The sequence below is a fragment of the Erythrolamprus reginae genome, chromosome 1 (genome assembly GCF_031021105.1).
Source record: "Erythrolamprus reginae isolate rEryReg1 chromosome 1, rEryReg1.hap1, whole genome shotgun sequence".
Lineage (NCBI taxonomy): Eukaryota > Metazoa > Chordata > Lepidosauria > Squamata > Dipsadidae > Erythrolamprus > Erythrolamprus reginae.
The window spans coordinates 229,295,880-229,319,102 of NC_091950.1; the positions used below are offsets into that span (position 1 = coordinate 229,295,880).

The following is a 23,223-nucleotide window of genomic DNA, read 5'->3' on the forward strand; positions in this document are numbered from 1 at the left end:
GACAGAACAAAATGAAAAAAAACTGGAACAGGTTGATCAAAAACTCATAGAATCCCACAGAGAGCTCGAAAACTCCTTGATCCAATTGGAATTAGAGAGATCATCTTACTTTCTAAGATTTCAAAATGTGGTAGAGGCAGAAAATGAAAACCTTGGGGAGATTATGACAACAATAATCTCAGGGATATTACAGACTAACAGAGAGGAAGTCATAAATGAATTAGACGAAATTTACAGAATCAATACTAATTTTGCGAGAAGACATCGATTACCCAGGGAAATACATTTAAGATTTGCTAGAAAGATCACAAGAGACAGGGTATATGCAGCCTCTAGAGAAGGGAAAATGACATATAAAGGGAGAGAACTAAAACAAATCCCTAGAAAGATTAGAGAACGAAGAAGGGAATATAGAAACTTAGCCTCCCTCCTGAACAAAAAGGAAATAACATTTAGATGGATAACACCAGAGGGGATGATGGTAAAAATAGAAGGAAGGAGAGTGAAAGTCGACAATGCGGAAAAAGCACAAGAGATATACGAACGAATAACTGCCCTAGACTCCGAATTAGAAAGTGGAGATAGACTAGAATCAAGCAAGGAAGAGGACATAGACACAGAGGGACAAATAGACAGAAAGCAAGGACCAGAGGAAACAGAGAGAAGAAAGGAGAAGGAAGAAGGGGCTAAGACTAGATCACAAACGGCAGCGGCAGCAGATAAACAAAACTAGCTTTCTTGCTTCAACTTTTTTCCTCCCTAGGAGGAATACTTAACTAAATGCTTTCAGATATTAAATTGATTTCAATAAATATAAATGGCCTTAATAACAATTGTAAGAGAAAAAAGGTTTTTTCCAAACTCCTAAACCAGAAACTACAAATAATATGTTTGCAAGAGGTACATATTAAATTAGCACATAAGAAATTCTTAGAATATACAAAATTAGGGGAATTACATGCTTCAGTAGACGAAAATGAAAAAAAAAGGGGAGTGGCCACATATGTGAAGAAAGAACTAAAACCAAAAGAAATTAAAACGAATCCCAAAGGAAGATATACAATGACAGAAATTGAAATATTAGGGGAAAAAATACTACTGGTGAACATATATGCCCCGAATCAAGAGTTAAAACAATTTTATAAAAATATACATCAAATTTTGCTTGAAACTAATTATATAAACATTTGTATGGTAGGAGATTACAACGGAATTGTAGACCCAAAAATGGACCACAAAGCAGGGGGGAAAAGTAAACTGAAAAGACCCACATTACCAAATACGTTTAATAAAATGACTGAAGAATTAGATTTAACAGATATGTGGAGAGTGAGACATCCAAAAGACAAACAATTTACTTTCCACTCTGGACCACACCACTCATTATCAAGAATAGATATGGTTTGGCTAAGCAAAAGATTACATAAATCAATAAAATCCCTGGAAATAGAACCTAACACCTGGGCAGATCATATTCCGATTACTATAACTTGGCAAGGAACAAAAAAAGGTTATAAGAGATGGTCATTGAACACAAATTTACTACACGCTGAGAAATATATAAAGATGATTAACAGAGAAATAAAATTATTTTTAGAAGAAAATAGGAAACAACCCACTACAACACAAATACTGTGGGACACACTAAAGGCATACACGAGAGGAATAACAATATCATATGCAGCCAAAAAATCAAAGGAAGAAAGAGCAGAACACAACTACCACACAAATAGAATAGTAAATTTGGAAAAAATCCTCCAACAAGACCCCACAAATAATCAAACAATAAACCTACTAAGAGAAGCCAAATATAAAATAAATACTTTAGAACAACAAGAACTTGCCAAAGATATAAAATATTTAAAACAAAAACACTTTGAATCGGCCAACAAACCGAGTAGATGGCTCTCGCAAAAAATTTAAAAAGCGAGAAGCGATAAACTAATCTATCACTTAGAAGATAAAAACGGAATATTACAATACAATGAACAGCAGAAAAAAGAAATAGTGAAAGATTACTACCAAAATTTATATAAAGAGGAATCAGTAGAAAGCACTAAAATTGCCAAATATATAAATGAGAATAATATACTAAAGATAGAAGAGCCAGATAAACAACTTTTAAACATGAAAATAACTCTACAGGAAATTCAATTGGCCTTAAAAAAACAAAAAAATAATAAAACGCCAGGACCAGACGGACTTCCAGGAGAATTTTATAAATATAATAAAGAATTATTTGAACCTATACTACTAGAAATTTACAACGAAATCCTGGAACAAGCTAAAATCCCGAATACTTGGAGGGAATCATATATCACAATGATACCTAAAGAAGGCCTGGACAAACAAAAAATAAGAAATTACAGACCAATATCCTTACTAAATGCGGATTACAAGATTTTTATGGCAATTCTCTCAGAAAGATTAAAAAATATATTAAATAAAATAATCAGCCCGGACCAAAATGGATTCCTACCTAACAGACAAATTTCAAATTGTACGAGGACAGTCCTAGATATCATAGAATACTGTGAAGTCCATCCAGGAGAACAAGTAGCCCTGGCATTCCTGGACGCACAAAAAGCTTTCGATAGCGTCAACTGGCAATACTTAATAGCTGTAATTAAAGAATTGAAACTGGGAACCAAATTCGAAAATATCATTAAAAATACTTATACAACACAATCAGCCAGAGCAATAATCAACAATGACATGACGGAACTAATTTCAATAGAAAAAGGGGTAAGACAGGGATGCCCAATGTCCCCTCTGTTATACATATTAACCCAGGAAATACTACTAAACAAAATTCGACTAAATAATGAAATAAAAGGAATTAAGATAAAAGATGAAGAATACAAATTACAGGCATACGCAGACGATATTGTACTTTTCCTAGAAGATCCTATAAGATCTGGCCCAGAATTAATCAGAGAAATAGAAATTTGTGGGGAACTCTCAGGACTAAAAATAAGCAAAAAACGATGCTTATGACAAAGTATATGACTATAAAACAAATTAAAAAATTGGAAGAAATTACAAATCTACAAACCACAAAAAAAATTAAATACTTAGGACTAATACTAACAAATAAAACTTCATCTCTTAAAAAAGATAACTATAACAAACTCATACAAGAAACTAATAAAAACTTAGAAAAATGGAAAGATTTGCAACTATCCATGTTAGGTAGAATCGCGGTGATTAAAATGGACATCTTACCCAAATTCCTCTACCTTTTCCAAACTGCCCCTATTAATATCGAACAAATTTTTTTTAAAGAGATTAATAAAACTTTTTCAAAATTTATTTGGCAAAACAAAAAACCCAGAATTCAATTCAGATACCTCCAAGACACCAAAAACAGAGGAGGATTAGGACTCCCCGATCTGAAACAGTATTACACTGCAGCGTGCCTAACATGGCTAAAAGAGTGGATTAATCTTACTAATAAAAGAATACTGGTACTTGAGGGCCATGATCTACAGTTGGGGTGGCATGCCTATTTATGGAAAGACGATAAACAAAAACAAACTGTCTTTAACAAACACATGATAAGAAAATCTCTCCTTAAAACCTGGTATGAGATTAAAAGAAAATTTTACAACAAAATTCCTAGATGGCTATCTACCATGGAAGCCATAGTATATCCGAATTTAATAGACCCTACCAAGACCATAAAATATAAAGATATTTTACATCCAAATGGAGAAATTAAAACTAAACAAGAATTGGAAATACAAAATTATAGGATGGACGAGTGGACATATATGCAAATAAAATCAAGATATAATAAGGATAAACAAATACCAGGTATAGCAAATTCCACCCAAACTCTAGACAAGATCTTAACAGGAAACGCTGAAAAACAGATAACCAAACTATACCAGATTTTACTAGAACACGAGAAAGAAAAAGAGATGATTAAAAATCCAATGGTAGCCTGGGAGAAAAACCTACAAAGAAAAATCCATATAGCAGAATGGGAGAAAACATGGAATACAATAACCAAAATCACCCTATCATCAGCCTATAAAGAAAACTATTACAAACTATTTTACAGGTGGTATCTACCACCGGCAAGACTTGCCAAAATTTACCCAGCACTACAAAATGTATGTTGGAAATGCAATAAAGAAAAAGGAACTTTCTTCCATATGTGGTGGTCCTGCCCTAAAATCCAAAAAATTTGGGAAACAATTTACAAATGGTTAAAGGAAATCACGAAGGAGGAAATAGAGTACTCACCGGAGGGGATGCTACTCGGAATTTGGAAAAAATCTTACTCGAAACAAACCCTTTTTTTAGTGACTCACATAAATACAGCTACAAGAATTGCAATTGCGCAAACATGGAAGAACAAACAGACCCCCAATATAAATTTAATAATAGAAAAAATATATACATGTGCAGAAATGGATAAATTGACAAACCTACTTAAGGGAAACAGAATCAACGAAACTAAAAGCATGTGGAACAATTGGCACGAGTGGATTCAAAGGAAAAGATTTGTATAACTTTATACAAAATAGCAGTACAAACCTTTAAAAAAAAAATGAAAATACCATTTGAATGTTTTTACCCTGTTTTGCATTGCATAGTATTAAGTTAATATTATCCATATAACAACTGTAACCGGTAAAAAAGTTGGATATGACCTGTAAACTGTATAAACAAATTGTGATATATGTATCTATAAAACAATAAAAAGATTTGCAAAAAAAAAAAACACATCAAAGGAGGACAGATTGAACAAACTCCTGGACAACTTTCAGACTGTCTTTGATGGGAGTTTAGGTAAATATAGAGGAAAACCTATAACATTTAACCTAGACCCCAGCATCACACCAATTAGGTTTAAACCCCACAGGGTCCTATTTGTGCTCTGACATAAAGTAAATGAGCAACTCAACAACCTGATAGCCCAAGGGATTTTATAACCAACCATGCTACCTGGGATACACCAGTCAACCATGCCACCTGGATTGGGGGGGGGGGACACGCAGTGGAGTAGTGAAAATGGAGCAATACCCCGGAGCACTCAATTTGCACTGAAAGATGTTGAAAGAAAATGCAGGATGTCCTGCATAAGCCACACCCACATTATGTTTCACTGGAAACACCTGTTGTGGTTAGCTCTGGCCCAGCTCTTGCCCCAAGGAATGTGCAGGTGGTTGTGGGGGAGACATCCACATGCCACAGACCTGTTTTGCTCCCGATGGAATCTGACGATGAAGCTCCTCAGACCAAGGCAGCATAAGTGACAGGGAAGAGGGGAGTTTGGCAGACAGCCCAGGAGGAGATCAATCATCTGTATCATCTTTGGATTCTGAACAAGAATTAATGACACATCCATGCATGCGTAGAGTGATGCATAGGAGACAACAACTAAAGGATTATTACAAGAAAAAATGAGGCTACTTGTGGTTGGGAGGGGCTCCAGTAATTAGGGCTGCTGCTATAAATAGCAGCATGTGGGTTTGGCCATTGTGGAAGAATATCTGATTGGAGTTCGTCAGGAAACTTGTGTTGCTGGACTTTGTTGCTTTTTCATGCCTTTGAAACCAAAGCAGAGCAACGTGTGCGTGTGTGTCTCACTTCGCTGGAAAAAGAAGGGGTGTGAAGTTTCTTCACAGCTGCTAGCTAAGTACTTAATGACTGCTTAAGGGAAATTGTACAGACTACCTGGTGTTTTTGGGAAGAGTGCTCTTTGCAATACAAAAAGAGTGCTTTGTTTATTTTGAATTTTGTGATAAAGAACATTGTTTTGAATTTTCAAACGTGTGTGTCTGAAATTTGTACCCTTGAATTTTCAGGAGGCTGCTATTGGAGAGCCCGGCAGAACAACACCTATAGTCACCCCTATGAAACCAGATGGTTCTATCAGGCTAAGTGCTGACTATAAAGGAACAATTAATAAAGCATTACAACCCAATGCCTATCCTGTGTCACTGGTGCAGCACTTGCTATATTCACAGGGAAAAGAAAATATATTTGCCCAATTGGACCTAGCACATGCTTGCCAACAATTGTCTATAGATGTGGCGGGGGCCACGGAGTTAGCCGTTCCAGGGGAACGAGGGATCGTTGCTTAATAATGATCCTTTGTTCTGGCTCCGTGAGCCCAATCTTGGGTACTGGTGATGAGTGTAACTCTGGCCCTGGGCTCAGGTTGCTGCTGCTCAATGCCAGGTCAGTGGTAAATAAAGCTCTCCTCATCCGGGATTTGATCCTGGATGAGGAGGCCGACCTGGCATGTATTACTGAAACCTGGCTGGGCCCGGAGGGAGGTGTTCCTCTCTCTGAAATTTGCCCAGCCGGGTTTCAGATATGGCATCAACCTCGACCCCAGGGAAGGGGGGGAGGAGTGGCTATTATAGCCAGGGAGAGCCTTTGCCTACGTAGACTCATTGCTCCGGAAATTGCGGGTTGCGAGTCTCTCTTGATGAAGTTGGACTTAGGGGTTCAGGTGGGCTTATTTCTCACGTATCTGCCTCCCAGCTGCGTGTCAAAAGCCCTGCCTGTGCTACTCGAGGTAGCCGGGTTGGCGGTGGAGTTCCCCAGACTTATTGTCCTGGGGGACTTCAACCTGCCGTCACTTGGCGAAACCTCTGGGTTGGCACAGGAGTTCATGGCCACCATGACAGCCATGGACCTGACTCAAGTAGTACAGGGTCCGACTCACGAGGGAGGACACGCACCTGACATGGTATTCCTTTCCGAGCAATTGAGTAATGGTCTGAGACTAAGGGGCTTAGAAGCATTGCCTTTGTCATGGTCAGACCATTTTCTACTACGGCTTGACTTCCTGGCTCCAATCCTTCCCCGCAGGGAGGCGGAACCAATTAAGATGTTCCGCCCCAGACGCCTGATGGACCCAGAGGGCTTTCAGACAGTGCTTGGGGTTATTCCAGAGGCATTCGTCCACAGTTCGGCGGAGTCTCTTGCGGAGGCCTGGAACAAGGCTGCAGCGGAGGCTCTTGACCGGATTGCGCCTTTGTGACCTCTCCGTGGCACTAGACCCGTAGAGCTCCATGGTTCAACGAGGAGCTCCGGGAGTTGAAACGCCAAAAGAGACGTCTAGAGAAGCGATGGAGGAAGAGTAGGTCTGAATCTGATCGAACACTTGTAAGAGCTTTTATTAAGACTTACAAAGTGGCGCTCAAGGCGGCAAGATGTGCGTACCATGCCGCCTTGATTGCATCAGCGGAATCCCGCCCAGCCGCTCTGTTTAGGATGACCCGCTCCCTTCTTAATCAGTGGGGAGTTGGGGAGCCCTTGCAGAGCAGTGCCGAGGATTTTAATATGTTTTTCGCTGATAAAATCGCTCAGATCCGGGCCGACCTCGACTCCAATTGGGAAACAGAGTCGACTGACAACGAGTCAGTCGAGGTGACTGGGGCACGTACTTGTCCACCTGTCTGGGAAGAGTTTGATCTGGTGACATCTGATGAAGTGGACAAGGCCATTGGATCTGTGAGTTCCGCCACCTGTTTACTGGATCCGTGTCCCTCCTGGTTGGTTTCGGCCAGCAGGGAGGTGACACGGAGCTGGGTCCAGGAGATTATCAACGCTTCCTTGGGGAGGGGAGTTTTTCCAACACTCTATAAAGAGGCACTCGTGCACCCCCTCCTCAAGAAGCCTTCCCTGGACCCAGCCGTACTTAATAACTATCGCCCAGTCTCCAACCTTCCCTTTATGGGGAAGGTTGTTGAGAAGGTGGTGGCGCTCCAGCTCCAACGGTCCTTGGAAGAAGCCGATTATCTAGGTCCCCAGCAGTCGGGTTTCAGGCCCGGTTACAGCACGGAAACTGCTTTGGTTGCGTTGAGGGATGATCTCTGGCGGGCCCTGGACAGGGGTTTATCCTCTGTCCTGGTACTCCTTGACCTCTCAGCGGCTTTCGATACCATCGACCATGGTATCCTTCTGCACCGGCTGGAGGGGTTGGGGGTGGGAGGCACTGTTCTTCAGTGGTTCTCCTCCTACCTCTCTGGTCGGTCAGTGTTAGTGGGGGGTCAGAGGTCGACTCCGAGGTCTCTCCCTTGTGGGGTGCCTCACGGGTCGGTCTTCTCCCCCCTGCTATTTAATATCTACATGAAACCGCTGGGTGAGATCATCCAAGGGCATGGGGTGAGGTATCATCAGTACGCCGATGATACCCAGCTTTACATCTTCACCCCATGTCCAGTCAATGAAGCAGTGGAAGTGATGTGCCGGTGTCTGGAGGCTGTTGGGGCCTGGATGGGTGTCAACAGACTCAAACTCAACCCGGATAAGATGGAGTGGCTGTGGGTTTTGCCTCCCAAGGACAATTCCATCTGTCCTTCCATTACCCAGGGGGGATTATTGACCCCCTCGGAGAGGGTCCGCAACTTGGGCGTCCTCATCGATCCACAGCTCACATTAGAGAACCATCTTTCAGCTGTGGCGAGGGGGGCGTTTGCCTAGGTTCGCCTGGTGCACCAGTTGCGGCCCTATCTGGACCGGGACTCATTGCTCACAGTCACTCATGCCCTCATCACCTCGAGGTTCGACTACTGTAATTCTCTCTACATGGGGCTACCTTTGAAAAGTGTTCGGAAACTTCAGATCGTGCAGAACGCAGCTGCGAGAGCAGTCATGGGCTTAGCTAGGTATGCCCATGTTTCGCCATCACTCCGCAGTCTGCATTGGCTGCCGATCAATTTCCAGTCACAATTCAAAGTGTTGGTTATGACCTTTAAAGCCCTTCATGGCATTGGACCAGAATATCTCCGAGACCGCCTTCTGCCGCATGAATCCCAGCAACCGATTAGGTCCCACAGAGTGGACCTTCTCCGGGTCCCGTCAACTAAACAATGTCGGTTGGCGGGCCCCAGGGGAAGAGCCTTCTCTGTGGCGGCCCTGACTCTCTGGAACCAACTCCCCCCAGAGATTAGAACTGCCCCTACTCTCCCTGCCTTCCGTAAACTCCTTAAAACCCACCTTTGCCGTCAGGCATGGGGGAATTGAAACACTGCTGCAAGCCAGGCATGTACAATTTATGCATGGTATGTTTGTGTGTGTGCTTGTTAGTAAATGGGGTTCTTTTTTTAAACTTTTTAAAATATTTTAAATTTATTTGGATTTGTTACGATTGTTATATTTTGCTGTGAGCCGCCCCAAGTCCGCGGAGAGGGGCGGCATACAAATATAAATAATAAATAAATAGCAGAAGCCCAGCCCTTAGTAATGCACCGGGTGGGGGTTAGGCTTTCAAATGCAATTGGCTACAATTTGGAGTCTGTGTAGCTCTGGGATTGTTCCAGAGCTTGATTGATTGATTGATTTGATTTCTATGCCACCCCTCTCTGAGGAATGATTGCTACACAGTATCCCAGGAGTAATTCCCTACTTCAATAATGTACTCATTTCAGGGAATTCAGAACAACAACTGTGAGACATACTAAGGAAAGTCTTGCAAAGATTCAAAGACAAGGGGCTTAAAGTAATAAAGGATAAATGTCAGATTGGGGTAACCAGTGTGGAATTCTTAGGATTTGTAATCAATGAATCCAGCATCCGCCCACAAAAGAGAAAATTAAGGCAATTAAAGGAAGCACCACCATAAATAAATAAAACGGAACTGGAAGCATTCCTGGGATTGTTAAATTTTAATGCTATTTTTTTACATCAGAAAGCAATGGTCATGAAGCTACGCTTGGGAAAATCAGCCATGTGGACTTGGGAAGAAAATGCATTTGCAGCATAAAGGGATTATTGTCTTCAAGCAGCATGCTAAAGCATGTATAGTGAGACACTCCCCCTATTGCAAACTTGCAACACTTCCCCTTTCGGAGTGGGGGAGATACTTAGTAACAGACTACCCAATATTATTATTATTATTATTATTATTATTATTATTATTTATTAGATTTGTATGCCGCCCTTCTCCGTAGACTCAGGGCGGCTCACAAGAACAATAAAACAATATACAACAAATCTAATACAGTAGAACCCCGACTTACGAGACTAATTGGTTCCGGAAGGAGGCTCGTAAGTCGGAACGCTCGTATGACGAAACATTGTTTCCCATAGGAAACAATGTAAAGTCAATTAATCCGTGCAACAACAAAAAAACGGAAGTTAGCGTTCGGCTTCAGGAGACAGCTGCGAAGCGGCGCGGGTGTTTTAAAATGTCACAGCCGGCCTGGGGGGCTCGGGGGCTTCCCCCCGAGCCCCCCAGGCCGGCTGCCACATTTTAAAACACGCGCGCCGCTTCGCAGCTGTCTCCTGAAGCCGAACGCGGAAGTTAGCGTTCGGCTTCAGGAGACAGCTGCGAAGCGGCGCGTGTGTTTTAAAAGGTTGCAGCCGGCCTGGGGGGCTTGCCAGCGCCCCCCCGAGCCCCCCAGGCCGGCTGCAACCTTTTAAAACACGCGGGATACGAGCGCCAAGGAGCTGTCTCCTGAAGCCGAACGCGGAAGTTAGCGTTCGGCTTCAGGAGACAGCTCCTTGGCGCTCGTATCCCGAATGTGAGCTCGGGAGGCGAACAAAAATGTCGCTCCCCTCCCAGCTCTTATCTCGAGTAGCTCGTAAGTAGAGCTGCTCGTATGTCGAGGTTCCACTGTAATTTAAAAGTCACTAAAAACCCCTTATTAAAAAGCAAAAACATACAGACAAACATACCATGCATAAACTGTATAGGCCCGGAGGAGATGTCTCAATTCCCCCATGCCTGACGGCAGAGGTGGGTTTTAAGGAGTTTACGAAAAGCAAGGAGGGTGCAGGCAATTCTAATCTCTGGGGGGAGCTGGTTCCAGAGGGTCGGGGCTGCCACAGAGAAGGCTCTTCCCCTGGGTCCCACCAAATGACATTGTTTAGTTGACGGGACCCAGAGAAGGCCAACTCTGTGAGACTTAACCGGTTGCTGGGATTCGTGCAGCAGAAGGTGGTCCCGGAGATATTCTGGTCAGAACAGAAGCCCCCATTGCCTTTTACTTCAAGATTCTGTCCCTAGTTGAGAAAAACTACAGTGAACTATATAAGGAAGGGCTTGCAGCAGTGGCCGGCATCAAGCATTTCCATGAGTATCTGTATGGCAGAAAATTTGAACTAATCACTCTAACAAAATGTCCAGACAGTGAAATAAAATTTCTAAAGTTTTCATTAATTTCATTAACAATCTCTACTTTTTTTCTGCCAGGCCTCCATAATAAATGTCAGGTCAGTGGTTAAGTCCCAGATAATTGATGTTTTTCCTACAACCAATATGATATGAAAAAGTAGGACCTTTAGGTCTGATGTTTTGAAATCATGTTTTATAGTCTATTCTCAGACTGTAGTCAGAAAAGAAGGGACACTAACTATTAGCTGCCCTGCGTCTTCTGCAACAGCCAACTTGCAGTCTTCCACCATCTCTTCCCCAGCATGAAGATTTTAATATTTATTCCAGGCCTGCTCCAGCTCACAGTTGTCTCCCTGACACATCTGCTTTTATACAATAAAATGGTAATACAAAAATATATATATTTGTCCCACCAAAGGCTGGATCAGAATATATATATTGATGGTCCCTTTAATACAAACAACAATAATAACAATAAAAAACAGTAAATTGACTGTAATTGAAATTGCTCAGAAACAAATAATCAAGAAGGAATGATTAGAAAGGAGAACAAATTTGGTTCACCCTCCTGTTCTCTCCCCCCCCCCCCACATTTCTAAAGCAAGAATGTTCACCAACCACGTGTAATTTACAAGTAGGCATATTTTTTAAAATGTTAAAAAACTCTTGTACTTCAAGGCATAGATAAAATAATAAAATAATCCATTACCTCTCTTTGCCGAATAAGAAATGAATCAATAAAACTCCTCTGGTCATTTTCATCAAGATTTTTGAGATATTCTATAAAGGTAGTCTGCATGAAATCCTGGAACTCATTTCTGTTATTTATTACTTTTTTATGTGAACCCAAAAGGAATCCCAGTATAGGAAACATGTTATATAGCTGAAAGAATAATGAAGAAAACCTATATTAAGAACATTGAACACTCTGAATACAGTTATCAGACATTTCAAAGCATTTTAATGAACATGTTCCATAAGTCTACACAAATAAACCCCAATAATAAGCAAAAGCACATAATTGAGGAAATATATCCAAGTTCACTAACACCCAAATCCCATGTACTAAATCTCCATACAATTAACGGGTCCAAAGACGGGCTACAAGAATGGTGGAAGGTCTGAAGTATAAAACGTATCAGGAAAGACTTAAAGAACTCAATCTGTATAGTCTGGAAGACAGAAGGAAAAGGGGGGACATGATCGAAACATTTAAATATGTTAAAGGGTTAAATAGGGTTCAGGAGGGAAGTGTTTTTAACAGGAAAGTGAACACAAGAACAAGGGGACACAATCTGAAGTTAGTTGGGGGAAAGATCAAAGGCAACATGAGAAAGTATTATTTTACTGAAAGAGTAGTAGATCCTTGGAACAAACTTCCAGCAGACGTGGTTGGTAAATCCACAGTAACCGAATTTAAACATGCCTGGGATAAACATATATCCATTGTAAGATAAAATACAGGAAATAGTAAAAGGGCAGACTAGATGGACCATGGGGTCTTTTTCTGCCGTCAGTCTTCTATGTTTCTATGTTTCTATTATTGGGAAAAGAAATGTATATTTTCCAATATACTCTTAAATGAGTTCCTCATGCTCCATCCTGTTGATTTCCTATTTAGTGCTTTTAGAGTTGTGGGGTAAAGTGTATGAGAGAGGGAAAGAAATGGAAATGGCATTTTCAATAGAAGGCTGCCAACCTTACAATTTGAGTGCATTCACAAGTAACATGGACATTTGGTTATTGAAAGAAAGGACAGTAAGTATGTAACAGCAGAAAAAAGTGACTTGCATACTTACATCATATACTTCAATGCAACTATAATAAAATGACATCATGTTCATTTTATTATTTGAACACAATCTTGCTATGACAAGCAATATGCCTTGCTTAGCAATAAAGCAAAATGACGTATATCTGCCTATACATGCATTTTTTTTCAAATGAAATACTGTATTAGATTACCGCTATATTTGGGGTCCCTGAAAGACGTATATTTTCACTGATTATCTTCAAAAGTCGTAGAAATGTGGCATCTTCATACTCATAGCGCTTCCCAAGTAGAATAGAAACTATGATGTTGGAAACAGCAGCAGTTGTAACTGTTTGGATCTCAAATGGCTTTCCTGGAAAGCAAACAATAGATCAAAATAGAATTCTGAATGACTGCTAATGAATTTAGAATCAAAACCAGCTTACATAAAGGGGGAATATCATAGAAGCTGCAGTCAGTGCTGATAAAATAGGAAGTATTTAAATTTTAAAATGTGAACACGTACTTGAATGTCTCAGAGGTACAACTGCATTTTTATTGTTCATACATTAGTAATGGTTTCTTTGCAAATGAGGAAGTCTTTAAGGTAATCTCTGGATATAGCCTCATTAAATTATTGCAGTTTTAAATAGCAGATGGCTGCCAAATTTCATAAATATTTCAATTTGGATTATTGTAGGTTATTGGATGGGAAATGCTGGGTTATATTGAGTAGGATTGTTAATATGTTGGAGGTAGGCACAAGAGGCATGGTATTTTGGTGGAAACTCTGGAGCCTTTCTGGTTATGTTTGGCACACTCTGCTGGAGTGCCAGTTTACCCTGAGTCAGACCTTGGCCCAATGTGCTGGACCTGAGGACTCAGACTTCCTTTCAGGCTATTGGCAGTGACAAGAGAGAGCTGTACTGGTTCTTTGCTGTCTTAGAAACACTTTGGAGGAAGTTTTCTGGATTATGCTTACTTAGCCTTATCTGATGACTGCATCTAGTTGCCCTGTCTCAAGGTATTACATGTGCACAAGTGCACCAGCATCCCTACTGTCCCTTTCCTAATGTTTCCCTCTTATTAGTACCCATCTCATGTATATAAACAGCATTATATCTATGGATACTACCTATATGTATTTGACAAAGTAAAACAAATAAATAAAATAAATAATTTCACATTCTACACTTGTCCTGAAAGACACCCAGTAAAGTATTAGGAGGAAATGACAACCCACCTGCATAAGTCTTAATAGTTTTTGTCAAGACACTACACTCTTCAATAATTTTGTCTTCAATGGTCTTCCTGCCCATTCCATAGTCCCGTAATGTGGATAATGTAAATCGTCGCATTGCTTTCCAGTTCTCACCATGAGAAAAAATAATACCTGAAATGAGAAGGTTAAGACAAGGGGTGAAATTTAAAACCCATTGTAACAGAAAAGTATCACCATTATTGTTGTGGTTGGCTCTGGCCCAGCTCCTGCCCCAAGGAATGTGGAGGTGGATGTGGGGAAAACATCCACATGCCACAGGTCTGTTTTGCTCACGATAGAATCTCCCGACGAAGGCTCCTCTAACGAAGGAAGCGTGAGTAGCAGGGAAGGGGGGAGTTTGGCAGACAGCCCAGGAGGAGATCAATCATCCTTATCATCCCTGGATTCTGAACAAGAACTTATGACAGATCCACGCATGCGTAGAGTGATGCATAGGAGAGAACAACTGAAGGATTATTACAGGAGATAAGTGAGGCCACCTGTGGTTGGGTGGGGCTGCTGTAATTAGTGCTACAGATAAAAAGAACAGTGTGCTGGTTTAGCCTTGTGGAAGTTTATCTGATTCATAGTTTCATCAAGATCGTGGTTTTTGCTGTTTCCCTGTTCAAGACTGTGTGTGGACTTTCTGGACTTTGGAATTGGTCTCAATTTTCCCAGATACTGGGTGAGAAATTGGATTGCATTTAACCTGTGCCTTGTGTGTACCAGAAAATCCCTTTGACATTTAAAAGGGGAGTTTTTTCTGCTTTTCTGTTGATAAAGACTTTTGGTTTTCCTTCTATCCTGTGGTGTGTGTCTTTCTCAACTAATTACCCTGTAATTACAGGCGGTTGGGACACGCCGGCAGAACAATTATAATGCTTGTTGTCCAGTAGTGGGTTCTAAAATCCTTTAGTATTAGTTTGCGTGTCTGTGCTTGCAGGCACACACAATGATTCTGTGCATGTGTGCATGGGCAATGCTTCTGCACATGCACAGAAGTGTCCTGAGCAGATGGACAGAGCCTCCTGCTGCAAATGCTACCAGTTCTAAGAACTGGTCTGAACTGAGAGCAATGTACCATTGATATTTCCACAATTGTTTAATTATCAAATATAAAAAATGTGAAAAACAGCTTGTTTCTTTTTAAAATATATATATATATTTTGCTCAAGAAATGTACAGACTTCAACTTTGGACCATCAGATGAAATCCACTTTGCTAGTCCTTCAGCTGTGAAATCTTGATATTTTTTTGGATGGGTTAACAAATCTGGAACTGGATCAAAGTCCCTTTGTATAGATTTATTGAAAGCTAACGCTTCAGATCCTAACATATTTTTGGACAATTACCGGTATTATGGTTTGTTCAAGCTTTTAAAAGAGATAGAGTTTTTTGACTATTTGAAGAATCTACATTTGAAATTCTAAGCTTATCTTCCTTTTTTTACTCAGTCTCTGGGAAAATTATTCTTTTATTTTTCAATTTGTAAAATGGCTAAGTGGGATAAACAAATGTAATTTGATGTTTTCTGCAGTCCTTTTTAAAATTTACATAGGTTATTCCTTATTAAGTAGCTGTAACTTGGTTTTTCGTCAAAAGAGGAAGCTCTTGTCTTATTTTTTTATTGGAAAATAAAGCTTTGCCTTTTTAAAAAAATTAAAATGTTTTCTTGTTTCTTATTCCTTTTACAATGGTCCCAATGAGAAACCAAAGATGCGTATATGGAAAATTTTATATTAAAGCTCAAAAGGTTTAACATAAGAACCTGCTCAAAAAAAATAAAAGGAACACTTAAACAACACAATACAACTCCAAGTAATTCAAACTTCTGTAAAATCAAACTGTCCACTTAGGAAGCAACACTGATTGACAATCAATTTCGCATGCTGTTGTGCACATTCAACTTTGTACAGAACAATGTATTCAATGAGAATACTTCATTCATTCAGATCTAGGATGTGTTATTTGAATGTTCCCTTTATTTTTTTGAGCAGTATATATAAAGGAAAAAGGGAGCAGTGAGCTCCCTCCCATATTTGGGTATGCCGGGTGATTCGATAGAAAAACATGTAATCTTTCCCTGGCTCAGCTGATAAAAGAGTAGATCCTGTGGCTCAGAGGAAAAATCACGCCTAGCAAGGCATAAGCTGCCCAGGTTCAAATCCTAGAAGGCTATGGCTTGGCTGACAAAAGCTAAAAAGCTTGAAATACCAGTCTCCCTTTATTTCTTTATCAGTTCTTTGCAAGTTGGAGGGATTGGATACTGTAGCCTAGAGGATAATACTGTAGCCTAGAGGATAATTCTTTGCCTTACAAGGCAAAGGTTGCAGGTTCAAGTCCCAGTGGGTATGGCTAGCTGATGAGGCCAAAATAAAGCCGAAATAGATCTATCCTAGTCTCCCTTAATTATCAAATTCAGTAAAAAAAAAAACATGTTTTATATATATATATATATATATATATATATATATATATATATATATATATACACAGTGATCCCCTGGTTATTGCGTCCCCGACCATTGCGAACGGGCTACATCGCGATTTTTCAACCCGGAAGTAAAAACACCATCTGCGCATGCGCGCCCTTTTCCTATGGCCACGCATGCGTAGATGGTGTTCCCCGCCGGGCAGATCACCTGCTGGGCGGCTTCCCTGGGTCTTCCCCCTCTTGCTGGCGGCAGGGCGAGAAGCCCCCCCAGCACCCGCTCGCCCGCCCTTCGCCCGCCCTTCGCCCGGCCACCCGCCATTTGCTCGCTGCTCGCCCGGCCACCCGGGTTCGTTTGGCTTCGGGACTCAGTTGGGAAGCGGCACGGGTGTTTTAAAAGGTCTCCGCCGGCATGGGGGGCTTCTTAGTACCCCCCCCAAACCCGGGTTGGGGGTTCGGGGGTGGTGGTAGGAAGCCCCCCATGCCGGCGGAGACCTTTTAAAACACCCGTGCCGCTTCCCAGCTGAGTCCTCAAGCCAAGCGCAGAAGTTAGCCTTGAATCCCTTTGAATCCCGCCGCTTCTGCTGGATACGGGCGATGGGGGGGGCGAGCTGCCACAGCCCCTGGCTTCCGCACCGCTCATCCCACCCACCGCCCGTATCCAGCAGAAGCTGCTGGATTCAAAGTGCTGGGGTGGGGGGCTGTCGGGACACCCCCCACCCCAGCACTTTGAATCCCGCCGCTTCTGCTGGATACGGGTGATGGGGGGGCGAGCTGCCACAGCCCCTGGCTTCCGCACCGCTCGTCCCACCCACCGCTCGTATCCAGCAGAAGCTGCTGGATTCAAAGTGCTGGGGTGGGGGGCTGTCGGGACACCCCCCACCCCAGCACTTTGAATCCCGCCACTTCTGCTGGATATGGGCGATGGGGGGGCGAGCTGCCACAGCCCCTGGCTTCCGCACCGCTCGTCCCACCCACCGCCCGTATCCAGCAGAAGCTGCTGGATTCAAAGTGCTGGGGTGGGGGGCTGTCGGGACACCCCCCCACCCCAGCACTTTGAATCCCGCCGCTTCTGCTGGATACGGGCGATGGGGGGCGAGCTGCCACAGCCCCTGGCTTCCGCACCGCTCGTACCACCCACCGCCCGTATCCAGCAGAAGCTGCTGGATTCAAAGTGCTGGGGTGGGGGGCTGTCGGGACACCCCCCACCCCAGCACTTTGAATCCCGCCGCTTCTGCTGGATACGGGCGGTGGGGGGGCGAGCTGCCACAGCCCCTGGCTTCCGCACCGCTCGTCCCACCCACCGCCCGTATCCAGCAGAAGCTGCTGGATTCAAAGTGCTGGGGTGGGGGGCTGTCGGGACACCCCCACCCCAGCACTTTGAATCCCGCCGTTTCTGCTGGATACGGGCGATGGGGGGGGCGAGCTGCCACAGCCCCTGGCTTCCGCACCGCTCGTCCCACCCACCGCCCGTATCCAGCAGAAGCTGCTGGATTCAAAGTGCTGGGGTGGGGGGCTGTCGGGACAGGCTTTGAGTTTTTGGCTGCTGGGGGAGAAGTAGGACTTTCCTAACTCCCTCGCCCCGCAGCCAAAACTCAAAGCCTGTCTCCTGCTGCCCGGTTTAGCCAGGACACGAGCGGCGAAGTGACTTGGAGGAATGGGAAGTCCAAACCGGCCGGTTTCAGCTTCACATTCCTCCAAGTCATTTCGCCGCTCGTGTCCTGGCTAAACCGGGCAGCAGGAGACAGGCTTTAAGTTTTTGGCTGCGGGGGGAGAAGTAGGACTTTCCTAACTCCCTCGCCCCGCAGCCAAAACTCAAAGCCTGTCTCCTGCTGCCCGGTTTAGCCAGGACACGAGCGGCGAAGTGACTTGGAGGAATCGGAAGTCCAAATCGGCCGGTTTCAGCTTCACATTCCTCCAAGTCATTTCGCACCCCCAACCCAACCCGGGTTTGGGGGGGTGCTAGCGAGCCCCCCATGTCGGCGGGGACGTTTTAAAACACCCGCGCGGCTTTCCAATGAGTCCCGAAAACAAACGCGGAAGTTTGACGTTTGTCTTCGGGACTCATTGGAAAGCTCCGATCGTTTTAAAACAGTTGCGCCGTTCTCCGCTGACTCCTGGCGAACTTCCCCGCTTTAGGAGTCAGCGGAGAACGGCGCAACTGTTTTAAAACGATCGGAGCTTTCCAATGAGTCCCGAAGACAAGCATCAAACTTCCGCGTTTGTCTTCGGGACTCATTGGAAAGCCGCGCAGGTGTTTTAAAACGTCCCCGCCGACATGGGGGGCTCGCTAGCACCTCCCCAAACCTGGGTTGGGGGTTCGGGAGGGTGCTAGCGAGCCCCCCATGTCGGCGGCGACGTTTTAAAACAGCCGCCCCGCCCCCAATCTTCGGCTCCTCGCTAGCGCTGTGGAAGTTAAAAACACCATCTGCACATGCGCAGATGGTGTTTTTACTTTCGCAGCGCTACTTCGCGAAAACCCGCTCGTTGCGGGGGGTCCTGGAACGGAACCCTCACAACGAGCGGGGGATCACTGTATATATATATATATATATATATATATATATATATATATATATATATATATATATATATATATATATATATATATAATCCCTTCAGCTTTGTATCAGGGAAGAGTTATATGTTTTTTTATATTAGATACTATAGCCTAGAGGTTAATTCTCTGCCTTACAAGGTTCAAGTTCAAATCCCAGTGAGGGTATGGCTAACCCAAGAGTGGCATGAAGGCCCAGCTAGTTTCCTGCCATTCTCCCTTTCATTCAGGCCATCTCGGGATTTTCTGTGCTGCTAGAGGAGCCTTTCGGTGGCAGTTAAGGAGGCTTTGGCAGTCCAGAGTGAACGGAGCATTTTCCTTTCTCTGGTCACTTGGAGAGTGAATAAACCACTTCGGTGTGGTAACTCCCTCACACTGCCTCCCATACACCTGGTGCAAGGTTGCCTCCCAGAGCATCTGGGCGCAGAAAGGCAAAAGGGGGTGCTTTGCCCCGGCCAAATCCAATTGGCTTCAGCCAAACTGAGAAGTCACCAAAGTGAAGGAAAGTCGCCGGCTACAAAGCAAGTGAGTGAGAGAAGAGGGGAGTCCTTCAGCATGGGAAGGAAGAGAAAGCAGGTAGCAGCAGAAGCAGCAACCGCCTTTCGGTCAAAGGAGTGGGAGGTTCCCCCCTCTCGCCCGCCTGGGTTTCTCTCTGGCACAGTGTATGGGAGGCATGTCACGCTGTGTAGCCCCAGAGACATTCAGAGACATTCAGTAATTAACTCTGTGTATGTTAATCTAGCTCCACCCATTATGATGTAAATCCTGTCTAGATAGCCAGCATCACTTCCTCTCTTCTCGGTGAAGAAGAAGGAAAATCTCCATCTTTCCTCTAACTCTCTAGCAATGTAGACGCATAGCAAAAGCCTGGGACCAGGCATAGCTGATTTATTGTTTTTATTAATAAAAGTAACTTCATTTTGAAGACCGTTTCTGTAACTTTATCCATCGCCTCCAGATTTGATTTATTGCAGCTCACGCGGGCTGTGATTTATCTCCCATAATCTGACAAGGCAGCCTCATGCTGGGTGTATGGGAGGCGCGTGCTCCTTCTCGCTGCCTCAGAATCCCTTGAAGTTTTGGATTTTTTTGATTTCCCTCTCCTTACCTTCTTCCTTCGGCAGCAACCTCTTCCTCCTCTTTCTCCTCCTCCTCCCACCCAAATTCCGAGCTTTTATTTCTTTCCTAATGGGTTTGCACACATTATTTGCTTTTACATTAATTCCTATGGGAAAAATTGCTTCTACTTACAAACTTTTTTACTTATGAACCTGGTCACGGAATGAATTAAGTTCTTAAGTAGAGATACCACTGTATACTATAAAAATTATTAAGCTTTTGTTAGTTATCTACTAATGTCATCAGAGTATTAAACTCCGCATTGAAGACATAGTTGGCTTATATAATACTGCTCAATTTGCTCATTGCGGTGTCACAGACCCACACCCTTCCTTCCCTCCTGTAATTAGCTTTGTTGTTGCTAGCTTAGACATGTAAATAGGTGGAATTGCTGTTGCTTCTTTAACTTTTGCGTATTGCCTCTTTCTCTCCCCAAGAGTAGGGTTATGAGGCATTACTTTGGATGTGTTTGCCACCAGTGTTCCCTCTAATTTATTTTCGGGGTGGGCGGAAAAGTATAGTGTCTGCGCGGTAGTCCCCTTGGGACTGGGCAACATAGAAGTATGTATGTATGTATGTATGTATGTATGTATGTATGTACGTACGTACGTACGTACGTACGTACGTATGTATAAATAAATAAATAAATAAATAAATAAATAAATCCCTTCTTTTTTATTAAAAGAAATTAATAATTAAAAAAACCAAAATCCATTACTATTAAAACTAAAACAACCAGCAAAACCAAAATCATAACTATTAATAAAAACAGGTGAGGGCTGTTTTTTTTCTCTGTTATTATTTAAGTGCTTTTACCATATGTTTTAAATCAAGAGTCACTTCTCTTTCTGTTTCTATCTCTTTCCTGTCATTCTCTGCCTCAATCATTTTCTCATTTCTTTTTTCTCCCCTTTTTTCTATCATTTCTCTCTCTCTCTCTTCCTTCCACTGTTCTCTCTCTCTTGCTTTCTTCCTCTCTCTCTCTCTCTTGCTTTCTTGCTCTCTCTCTCTCTCTCTCTCTCCCCTCTTGCTCTCACTCTCTTTTTCTCACTTTATTTATTTTATTTATTATTTAGATTTGTATGCCGCCCCTCTCCGAAGACTCGGGACACTTTCTGTCTCCCACTCTCCTTTCTATCTCTCTCTGTCTGTTGCTCTCTCTTTCTCTCTCTTATTCTCTTTCTCTCTTGTTTTCTTTCTCTCTCTCTCTCTTTCTTTCTTTCTTTCTCTCTCTCTCATTTTTCTCTCTCTCTCTTGCTTTCTTTCTCTCTCACACACACTTTCTCTCTTGTTCTCTCTCCCTTGCTATCTCTCTCTCTCTTTCCCTCTCTCTCACTTTCTATCTCGCTCTGTCTATTGCTTTCTCTCTTTCTCTCTCTCTTGTTCTCTCTTTCTCTCTGTACCTTTCTCCTCTGCAGAGGATAAAAATAGGTGTGGAACAGGATAAAAATGGGTGTGAAACAGGATATTGATTTGTTATTGATTGAATAAAAATTATGACATTTTAAGATATATGGGTTGACATAAAAATGGAAATTGTGGAGAACAATTTCACACACCCCAAAAAATTAGACCATATTGTGTATCAGGGAAGAGAAACTGGCAGAAACATTGCGCAAAAGAAAGGAATGGATAACTACATATTATAAGTAGATAAATAAAGTGAATTATATGCATAACATTTTTCAAAGAAGTGGAATTAAGCCTGGGGTGTGTGTGTGTGTGTGTGTGTATCTGTCTGTGTGTGTGTAAAGGGAAAATATTTTTACTAAAATCTTGCCATTACTTTTTTCTCTCTAGTTCCCTCTATTAACAGTTGGGAACAGGCCAAAATAACAACACAAATATTGTTTGTCTATCCTGTTTGGATTGGCAGAAGCTATCCCGGTTCTCTGAGGTTATTGCCCAGGAAAAATCCAGGTGAAAAATTCTACAGAATATCGATCACACATATGAAATGATTATCACTTATGATTCAGAATAAAACAACTCACCAAAGCCCTTTGCAAACTCCTTAAAAAAGGGGGTGGAGGCTCTCTCTGCAAATGCATCAGCCTGGTTCACTAGAGCTTCTTTGACTGTCTCATAGCCAGTCAGCACCACCATTTCCTGGAATCCCAGTCTGAGGCGGAAAATGGGACCATATTTTTTGGACAACTGAAATTCAACAGATGAAAAGCAAAAGACTGTTTGATCAACAATTAATAATTAATCATGTGTAGAATTTTGTTTAAACTTTAATATCTATTCCAAGGATAAAATCATGTTATTTTCTGTTTTTGCTTTATGGCATGTTATGATGCTGTATTTTTATGATTTTTAATTTTCATTTCATCTCATTTACTATATTGTGTGTGTATGTGTGGGTGGGCGGGTGGGGTGTATCAAATCAAAATGACCCTAATGTAATAAGAGAGTTCTTGCACACTGGATGATCATGTCAAACTGATAAATGTTTCTCATGAACATTTCTCATAAAGGGCTCAACTTTGTAAGACTCTGTATGAAGATGAAGCCTGCACAAGAGGTATATTTATATTCCAGCATTTTGTAAAGCTGCCTTGAAGCCTTTAGTGTTGGACAAACAGTTGAATTTTAGTTAAAAGAGACTCTGACCCAGGGGTGGGTCCCTACTTACCTTGCTGCTGGTTTTCTTCCTCCCACACTGTGTGTGTGTGCCTTGTAGGCAGGCACGTGCTTTGTGTGCACGCACATACGCAGTACAAAAAATCAGAAAATGTAAAAAGCCAAAAACAAAATGGCAACCACATGCATAGTGCCAGAAACTCGGCTTTTGCGCATGCTTAGAATAATTTCTTTAAAAACTTTTTTTTTAAAAAATGAAAAAAATTATAAAAAAAGATGGTGGCGCCCTTGGTCTAGTACCGACCAAACTGGATCAGTGACATCACCAGTGGGTCGCTACCAGTTCGGGAACCCACCCTTGCTCTGACTGAACCGGGAGTAACCCACCCCTGCTCTGACCAGTTATTAAAAGGATCACACAGAAACTTTC

General features: G+C 42.6%; 1 protein-coding gene across 2 annotated transcripts in view; it reads right to left on the reverse strand.

Moving 5' to 3' along the window:
* Positions 1-23,223, reverse strand: part of LOC139156614 (cytochrome P450 2K6-like) — a 38,547-nt gene that overhangs the window by 14,039 nt on the left and 1,285 nt on the right. For both annotated transcript variants that reach the window (XM_070732467.1, XM_070732468.1), the window contains exons 2-5: positions 22,202-22,364; positions 14,083-14,232; positions 13,052-13,212; positions 11,796-11,969 (exon numbers count right to left, since the gene is read on the reverse strand). In XM_070732467.1, the coding sequence (XP_070588568.1) occupies positions 11,796-11,969; positions 13,052-13,212; positions 14,083-14,232; positions 22,202-22,364 (648 nt within the window). The remainder of the gene's footprint in view (positions 1-11,795; positions 11,970-13,051; positions 13,213-14,082; positions 14,233-22,201; positions 22,365-23,223) is intronic.